The 9645-nt window shown below is 41.7% G+C and overlaps 1 protein-coding gene across 6 annotated transcripts; it reads right to left on the bottom strand.

The window, feature by feature from the left end:
- Window positions 1–487: 487 nt before the first annotated feature.
- ZNF639 (zinc finger protein 639) lies at window positions 488–8838 on the bottom strand. Of its 6 annotated transcripts, none has more exons than XM_080604549.1 (6): window positions 8690–8838; window positions 6873–6976; window positions 6248–6315; window positions 5562–5669; window positions 4575–4718; window positions 488–4296 (listed from the first exon to the last, which is right to left on the bottom strand). In XM_080604549.1, exons 3-6 carry the CDS (start codon window positions 6303–6305, stop codon window positions 3149–3151), a joined length of 1458 nt encoding a protein of 485 aa, XP_080460675.1. In that variant the 5' UTR covers window positions 6306–6315; window positions 6873–6976; window positions 8690–8838; the 3' UTR covers window positions 488–3148. The 6 variants fall into 6 exon arrangements, with proteins under 6 accessions (XP_080460675.1, XP_080460673.1, XP_080460678.1 ...); XM_080604547.1 differs by lacking the exon at window positions 8690–8838 and adding an exon at window positions 7733–7971; XM_080604552.1 differs by lacking the exon at window positions 8690–8838 and adding an exon at window positions 7733–7964 and having other exon boundaries at window positions 4581–4718.
- Between the last annotated feature and the right edge of the window lie 807 nt (window positions 8839–9645).

Genomic DNA, 9645 nt, shown 5'->3' with positions numbered 1-9645 from the left:
GAGCCCTGACTGTGGGCCCTGCGTACTGTCAGCACCGTGGTTTAATCAGTCAGCCGCCAGCTATAATGACAAACGCCAGAGTTGTTCCCAGAGTTCCAAGCACTGAAATTTATACACGTGATACATCGCCATAAGAGAGCACAGGAAAATAAGAACAGCCACAAACAACAATGAAAATCAGTGACGCTTAATAAACGCTGTGGAGAACACATTAGAGAATTACTCATCCGTTGCATTTAAGTTCCTGCAATAATTCATGGGATTTTAGTTTTGAAGTCCCCAGAGTCTTCTGCACAAAGAACTTCCCCCATTCAGTACCAAACATGGTCCCAGAAGCTGAGATGCTCGATGTACCTTTAAACCAAAGGCTCAAACACAAAAAAGCAAATAAAAATTACTTCCAAAACCTGTGCTGTGATTTTGGATAGCTTCTAGTTAGCTGCCACTGCAGCAGAGGAACCTTGCAGGTATCAGTATAAAAAGCTGCTGAATTTGACACACATTTATTGAGCATCCCAAAGAAAGACATGTATTGACACACTTCTGATTACTACAGTTAATGTCTCTAATTCAGGACTCAGATTAAGTGCTCAAGCCATAAGGTTTTGAGAAGACTTCAACCTCTGGCAGTGCTCCCGTGCTCCAAGTTCACCCCGACGCACCACGCCTGACCTTCCACCTGCACACTTCAAATAAATAAGCCCAACTCTTCTAATTCACAGCTACCACATAGTGCCCTCACTGGGTACAACGTGCCTTCCCTACACGTACGGTCCTTCCTTTCAGCACACCGACTTCTAGACACACTCCACTCAATACCTGCTTTTTCTTCTACTGCATGCCTTTCTTGTTTCAGCACACTGGTCACACGGAAGCAAGTATCCTTCATGTGTGCATTCCTGCTAAGGTAAAATGAGACCACCTGCCCACATAAATTTCCATCTACTTTCTGATAAAGAAGTAAACCTAACGTTACTCCCTAATTTGTAAAATCCATGCTAAGTCAAACTTTAATATATTTCCTAACTAGACACTGCGTGCATTTTAGTTAGGAGTTTGTCTTCAAAACATGCCTATGGCATGGTTTCATTCCCATTTTAGAGACCAGAAATCGACACAACTTAAAAGTTGACATGAACTACCGAGGAGTCAAAACACAAATTTTCTGTCACAGGCTCCATACTTTTACAAAAGAGCCTTTTCTGTGAGGAAAATACAGCTTTCCTGCATGGGACACAGTGCTGGTCTGCACAGACACACACATTTCTTCAGCCTTTTTTTTTTTAAATGTCTTTCCCACAGGACTCTAACAGAAGAACCAGCATTCCCCAGCCCTTTATCCCCGCATGAGCAAAATTAACCTTCCATATATAAAATAATTCTCGTTAGTATTTTGTTAACTATATTATTGCTACCATATTAAGCCAGCCATGATGAATGAGCTCAAAATAGGAAATTAGCAATTCTACTACAGTGTCATTCTCTATACAATGAACTAAAATACAGTTAGGATACAATCAGGTTGTCCTTTTCAACAATTACATGTACGATTTGGTACTAAATCAGCATTTCAAAATGATGAAAATGGTCTTGCTCCTACAAAGCAACAAGTGCTAACTGGCTAGTTTTCAGAATTTCTAGAAATACTTCTCCAGAAATCAGGACTTCCATAAACTGACTATATAGCCAATTTTTATAGCTTTAAAAATTCAGTGTGAAAGCCCTTGCACACCTGGAAGCTGATAACACCAAATCTCACCAGTCAAGAAATGTTTTATACATTAATTATATCTATACAACGCTCGCATTAGACAATCTTACATTACAAATTTACAAGCAATACAGAAATGTAAACTCCGCCACTATTTTATGGGTTATTTCACTCCGATAACTAGCACAATCTAAATGACCTCACCCTTATTATCTGTCCAACTATCAGTCACTCAAAAATACAGTTACGGAATGAAGCTTAAAAATTCACTTATGAAGCCTGTAATGCCTGAACAGCACTATCTAATCAGAACAGCTGTGTTAAATCATTTGAAAGTGATTAAATAAACTTTTATACCATACCAGTGTTTTAAAGCAGTACATAGTTTAAAATTTACAGATTTAGAGTAACTTTCATCAAATTACTATTGGTGGAAAGCTAATTTTTAGTCTACAAAATTATAATTATGTAATTATAAACTCATTTTATAGAGGCTCTCTCCAAATGAGGTTGGTGACATATTTCAGTGAGAGATAAATTATGAAAATCATGCTCTTTAGACATTCTCATCTGGAATATTTCACAAATTTCGTTACAATTGGCTCCTTAAAACGTGACCCACTCTACACACACGGAACACCTGTCAGGAGTGCATAGAATCATAGAATGGCCTGGGTTGAAAAGGACCTTAAAGATCATCTAGTTTCAACCCACCTGCTCTGAGCAGGAGAAATACAGGAACTGAAGGTAAATAAAAGAGATAGAAATGATGTGGGAGGTCTGTAGTGATGTGTGGATGAAAACATTGTTAGATGGTTCCACAGACAGGAGCCGAAACAGAACACTGAATGAAGACAGAAAGCAAATGATGAGATAGGGCAGGTACCCCAAGAGAAAACAGGTCACTTTTAGAAGCTTATCAAGAGTACAAGGTGGTAAATGCAGGCTGACATATGGAGACTTGCATGCTGGCAAGTTTTGGAACGCACTTATCTTTGGCTGGTTGATGCAATTTTTTGAACGTGAGCTCAGCAACCTGCTGCTGCAGGGGGTAAAATGAGTAGGATATGCAATTGAGGTCAGTGCGGTGTTTAAGCATGGACCTAGATGTTGGCCTTCTCTTTGTCCCTTTTAAAACCCTAAAGAGCTGCTCTCATACATTAAACGTGAAAGTACAGGGTGAGCATCAGAACTGCTATTATAACATGCAACTACTCCCACTGTCCCTCCCCCCAGAATGTGACCCATCACATGTAAATGTGAGCATTTCTACCGAACCTCTAGGTAAGGAAATTCGTAACACCAAGTTGTTATACATGCTTTGTTGATATAAAAACATTAGAATTGTACAAGTGCTGTTAAAACTGTATTTAATACATTTTAGTGACTGAAAATTAATTTGGGTTCTAACAAACTGATTACAAGGGGAGAAGGTAATCAAGCTGTCTCATGTATCTGAAGATGACTTAGAAGATCTTTCTCATTTCCAAACCTCATTAAACAATCAGTACATTTATGAGGTAAATCTGCCGAATGCCTGAAATCCAAATGGGTTTTAAGGTCTTCAATCTGTCCTGTTGAATATTCACAGTACTGACACAAATAAATCCCTTCAGATAAATGAGAGCTTAAATGCTTGCAATACTCCAACATACCTGAAAAGCCCTTCCCACAGTCATCACAAACATGAGGGAATATTTTGGTGTGTTCAATAGCCACATGCCTGTTGACATTGGTATGCAGCCTGCTCCTAAAGCCACACACTTGGCATACAAAAAAGTTTTTGCATTTGTCAAAACTAATTTTGTTTATGAGACTGTACTGTCCACGCTCCTTGTTATTATAGCTGTCGCTTAGCTCTATCAGCCGACACGCATGTTCGTTCACCACGTGGCTGTGCAGGTCTTCTGGATCGTTTGTTTCATGCTCACAGAACTGACACAGGTACTGTTCGTCACAGCTGTGCTCCTGGAAGTGCAGGTACAGCTCACTGCTCGAAGAGAACTGCATATCACACTGCTCACACCAATAAAGGTGGTCGTTGAAGTGAGTGTCTGCTATGTGCTGACTCAGATTCTCAAATATCACTGTTTTGTAGTCACAGTATTTGCAGATGTACGGATCTTCCTCGTGTAGCTTTACATGTTCAATTAGCTGCATTTTGCTGGAGAAACTCTCTTTACAAACTTTACAGACATGAGTATCTGTACATGTCTTGTGCTTCAGGATCATGTGCTGCTTTAAATCAGAAAAGTACTTGCTATTAAACTCACAGAGCTCACACTTGTACAGGCCACTGCTGTTGGCTCTCAGCAAAGGCCATTTCTGTTGAGCTGTGATGTTCAAAGCCTGGTTCTTCTCGAAGATTTTACAGGTTTCAAGAGGGATCTCCTCTAGATCCTCAGCTTCTAGCTTCTCAGGTGACACGGTTTGTGTTTCTATATCGTGAACTTCTACAGCATTAACTTCCGTTGTAGAAATTTCTACAGTTTGAATATCAAGAGGTTTCTCCTCTTCTGTAGGGATGTCACTGAATATCGGCGAATCACATATGTCTTTACACATTCCATTATTAGTAGCTTTATCTAAAGAAACAAACAGATAATACAAGCAAAAGGTTAAAAACAAATCCAGCAAAAAAATTGGGTCTGTATTTAACTTTTCAGTTAGCTGTAGTAGCTAATAAATACAAAAAGTAGTTATTGTTCCCCAGCCACTAGAACTACATTTTAATTAACTCATAAATAACGTAAACTACAAATCTTTCATCTGTCAAACCAAAAAAGGAAAATACCAGCTATATTAAAAGCCAACATCCATGCTCTCCAGCTTCCCAGCATCTCAGCTGCAAATACACATTTACCTTTACCTTTATCCTTCTTTTTAGTTTCCGTATAGTGCAACCCCACAACATTTGAATGTGACCCACTCCAGTGAGAAGTGCCAGCGTGCACTGGACTCCCATCATCATCTGTGTCTATGCTCTGCACGGGACTGTGGTATCTACCTGCAAAGATAAAACATTTTCTTGTCATTATTCATCCTTTCTAGCATCACCCTGACTCCCTTGATCTAACCTAGATGTTACTTACTATTTACTTATTCTAATTACATAAATTTATCTTTACATACCACTTACATTGTAACCTACATTGAAGAAAGTTAACAATAAACACCGCAGAAACTATTTCCATACATACAAAAGTCAACAGAATAATTCAAAAGGTGGTAACCCTGTCTTTACAATTTCAGAAAAAAAACAGTCAGTTGATTACACTGGAAAAAAAATCTTAAATGAAACTTTACATATGAAAGATGCATCTTTTTAATATCCTTAAGTATTTCTGGTCATCATATTTTAAGGCATATACTTTGTGAGACTTCTGGATACTTGTTGGACAACTTATTAGAGTGAAAGGAAAAATAAATATAATAAAAGTCCATCCTCAAATTTACTCTGCCCAGTGTGTTAAACTCTATCAACTAGTGGATGCTGTATAAAAAAGTCATTTTCCTGAAGTATAGGTTACTATTACTGGTATGTTTCCTCTCAACTCATAGATTATCTACATCAGATTTATGTCACCTAGCCAATGGATATTTAGATAAAGTTTAAAATTCATTCTAATTGCCATAAAATCGAAATATCTTTTTGTTGTTGTCACTTTTTACTTTGAAAATTATATTTGAATTATGAGTAAACAGCCTTCCACTAGTCTAAGGCATACCAGATGAGAACGATGCATGGAAGTCTGCCACTACCTATTTTGTACTCTACTTACTTCTATGAATAGGAGTATAATGCACTTAGTCAAGAATTATAGAACAAGATCTCAAAGTGCACTCTTACCTCTGTTTTCAGAATATTTTATGTCTGGTTGTTTCATAGAACAGACACTATAGCAGTGGTCAGAAAGAATTCCACTATTATCTATGTATTTGGTTGCACCTGAAGAATCTAGATCAAAAATAAAAATAAAAATTAGTATTTACACTAACAAACTGATGTAGCTACATATGGATTTAACATTCACCAGAGTTCTTCTCACTGGCCACAATTTTACTTCTCACGTTGTGACGATTCTGTGCCTGTCTGATAACATCACTGTTTTGATTTGCAGATTTCAGCTGCTGTCCTGATGTTCAGAACATCAGATGCAGTTGTTATCAAACTCTGTTTCCACTGAAGGTAGGGACGGGAGCACAGTTAATTCAGTGCTGAGAACTAATGGACACCCCCAACCCAACTTTCATGAAGTTTCTCCACTTGCGTGTTAATAAAATCTTCCCTTTATGGTTTGTGCGAGCTTTCCAATGTGCAGGGAGTACAGAACAAAACCGGTCAGATGTGTTGACCAAAAGTGGCTTGACAACAGAACATGCAGAGTGGTTACTCTATACATTCAGAACAAGGTTCCTTATCCTGCCCTTTAGGTTACTGATTTCCTGATATAGGTACACTTTTCATAATAAAGTAATTATGTGAAGAAAATTAAACTAATTGAAGTGTGTACATAACTCAAGCTCTAGACTGACCTGAATATCGAGAAGGGTGTAGAGTCTTCCGTTTTCTCTTTTTAGGGTGTTCGTTCATTTTGAATAGTCTAAAATAATCATAAAGTGAAAAGGTTCAAGAATTGGCTTGACGTGCTTTTATCTAGTTCGTAATTTTCACAAGTTTATGAAATAACATGAACATTTTGAAAACCCAAACGCCACACACAAGATTGCTTTTCACAGAATCCTAGAGTGGCTTGGGTTCGCAGGAACCTTAAAGCCCATCTAACCCCAACCCACCTGCCATGGACAGGGCCTCCTCCCACCAGATCAGGTTGCCCAGGGCCTCGTCCAGCCTGGTCCTGAACACCTCCAGAGATGGGGCATCCACAGCTTCTCTTGGCAACCTTTTCTACCACCTTCTTTCTAACCCCATGAAGCCCGTTCTGTTACAGTTAAGAACACAACAAATGCACACAGGCAATGGAGTCTAAGTTCATATTCCTGCCTTGCAACAAAATAATGAGGTTTACTATAAGGACAGACAGGTCAAGACTCCAGTCACGCAAGGAGTCGTTTGAAGCAGTTCTGCATCCTGCTGTCTTTTGTCAGACATTGGATATTCTGCAGCATGTTGAAAACGTTAACTGAAATGTCATCTTACCCCAAATCCTAGACTCTTCAGTATCAGCAAGGAGAGCAGCTAGGAAGCTGATGGCTGCACAGCTCCCAAATGTAGTGAACGCATCAGCATGGGAAGATTTACATCTACGGAGCGACAGAATTTAAAACACTTAAAACCAAAAATAAAAAATCACCACATCAGAATCAAACACAGAAGCATTACTAACTGTGACGCTACAGAAATTGATGCAAGAAAACAACATACAAAGTTTATATCAACATTAGAGTGTCAAAATTCACAAAGTGCGTGCTGTTTATTCTCCTTTTGCGCTGGGTTAGCTGACTTTTGCTGCACTTGGCAGCTCCTGGGGACATAAAAATAAATGGAGGTGGCAGCAGAAACACTCGGGTGGTACGCTGCCAAGCTTGAGGGAGGGCTGAAAGCGCAGACTGCAGCATGCTCTGCTACACTGAAGCACTTCCAGGCCCAGCACCTTGTTGAGCCGATGCTGCCCATCGGAACCGCGAGCAGAAGCACCACGGCCCCGCACCACATTAACGCCGTCCCGGTGAGACCGGCCTGGATCCCGGCCGTGCTCCGGCAGAACAACGGGGCCAGCCCTTCTCCAGCACCACCTCGCAGCCGGGCACCCTCCTTTTCCCCTGGGCCCCCCACACTTTTATCCCGACGGCCTCGCGGCTCCGCACGGTGCCCGAGGACGGGGGCACGGGCTCGGGCTTCAAATGGCGCCGGGGCAGCGCTAAGATGGGGGCGGGCGGCAGGCGGCGGCGAGCGGCCGCCGCGCCCGGCGGGGCCAACGGCGGGCGGGAGCCACCCCGCTCCCCGGGCGATGCCGGCGGCCGCTCCCCGCCCGTGCAGCCGCCGCCTCCGGGACTCACCTCCCGCTCGGCTCCGCTCCGCGCCCAGCCCGGGCCGCCGCCGCCCCCGGACGCGGCGCTCCCCGCGGGGGAAGGGGCGGAGCGGGCGGCCGCCGCCATGGCGCCCCCTGAGGGGCGCGGCGGGAAATGGCGGCCGTGAGGGGCTCCGGCGGTGTGAGGCCTCGGCCCCGGGCCTGTCGCTGCGGGAGGGCTCCTTTATGCACGAGCCGTCCTCTCAGCACCGAAATGTGCTCCCAGGGCCGCTTTTTACCCGCCTCACAGCGTGGTTTCACCTGCAGGCAATAACCCCTGGCACTGCTGAATCCCGCCTCAGGACTGACAGGGTCATCACCGTAGGGTTAGGCCTTGGTCCTGTTTTACACAAGAGGTAGAGCATGATGCTCATAAAGCACAAAGCTTTTTGTATCAGCTGTTAAAGCTGCTCTGGAGAAGAATCTATATAAAGTAAGGGTTAAGGAAGTTATTGTAAGGATCCATCCCCTTTTCAACGTTCTTCCAAGCTTATCACAACAGAATCCCCGTCTTTGCTTACTTAATCTTTTCTTTTTTTATGTCACAGTGGGGTAAAAATAAAAGAATAGTGACAGCCTGTCCAGGCATCTTTAAAGGTGATCTTTAAGGTGCCGTTCTGTGATTCTGCATCTCCCCACAAAGCAGGATATTTCAAATAGCACCTTTTTACCTTGGAAAATAAAGAGTCATTATTTATATTTTGAAGAGACTATTACAGTCACTTAGTTTGATGACTTAAAACAGATCGTGGAATTTTACCAAACCTTCCCTTTATTGAGCCTGAAGTTAACTAATTTTAAGATCAAGCTTTCAATTAGCAGACAATCCACAACATCCCTAATGTTACTGTTCTAGTGATTAATAAAAAATTATCACTTGCATCTCATCTGTTTTATTCATTAGCTGGGAGTTGAAACTGGACATACTCTGTTTATAAAATCCTACCTTCAGCCTTTGTCTTGAAAGTCAGAAAACGTGTCTTTAGGGTGATCTGATTTGGTTTCAGCCACATAGGAACAGCTCCGTCATATGATCACACAGAAGTTTTGATGGCAAGCAGCATGAATACAAGTGGACCGATGCTTTTGAAGACATATTGCTGAGTCCTCAGAAATTAAATAAATGTGATGCATTTAATATCTCCTAAGCTAATTTACCAATCAAGCAAGGTACTAGCATCCCAGTTCAGTTTGTTCTCTACTGCTTATTCCAGATATAGAACCTGAGCTTACTCCAAGATGGTTTGTGATGAAGTTCTTATAAATTGGCTATAACCACCCAAAGGTGTAAATGCTCACATATTTCTCCCTTTATTCACTAAAAAGTTTTCTATGGGAATATTTGGGAAAAAAAAAAGCACTTTCCCCAGTTCCCAGTGGAGGGCAGTAATGGGAATTTATAATTTGTACTTTGCCAAGGGAAAAAGAGAAAAAACCCAACTCTTTGAATTCAGTCCTGCTCAGTGAGACAAAACCAGGCTAACCAAGTCACTGTCACATAAAGCACAATACATCGCCTGTACCTTTCAACTGATTTCTTCTCCACACAAAGCAGCACAGCCCAAACACACACCTGTCAGCTAGAAAGCCGAGACTGAGTCAAAGAAAGAAATATCTGAGGAGGATCCCCTTTGAAGCCGTAGATCCAGTTCAAAGTCACAGGCACCAAACAGGCTCATCAATGCTTCAGAGAGAAAAGTCTAAATTAATCACGCTTTCAAAACCCCCACGTGCTTGGGATGTTCACAGATCTGGGTCAGCTTTCAAACACTCAGAACCTATTCTGGCCAGATATATAAAGAAGCCCGTGGGTAGTCACCTGGTGGTTTAAACAGGCAACACAGATGATGTTCGTTTTCATTAGCAGGGATGTATCTGTACTGAAATAAGGAAGAATGGGGT

This window comes from Anser brachyrhynchus, assembly GCF_964034855.1.
Source record: "Anser brachyrhynchus genome assembly, chromosome: 9".
Classification (NCBI taxonomy): domain Eukaryota; kingdom Metazoa; phylum Chordata; class Aves; order Anseriformes; family Anatidae; genus Anser; species Anser brachyrhynchus.
The sequence above is the reverse complement of the archived record's forward strand: the minus strand, read 5'-3'. Positions and strand labels throughout refer to the sequence as shown.

What these genes read in the sequence shown, in the direction of transcription:
- ZNF639 (XM_080604549.1), bottom strand. Translation starts at nt 6,305, where the DNA reads ATGAACGAACACCCTAAAAAGAGAAAACGGAAGACTCTACACCCTTCT. An exon ending in ACACCCTTCTCGATATTCAG is followed by an intron (nt 5,670 to 6,247) that starts GTCAGTCTAGAG and finishes TTTTTGATCTAG; the next exon opens with ATTCTTCAGGTGCAACCAAA. An exon ending in AAAATATTCTGAAAACAGAG is followed by an intron (nt 4,719 to 5,561) that starts GTAAGAGTGCAC and finishes TTATCTTTGCAG; the next exon opens with GTAGATACCACAGTCCCGTG.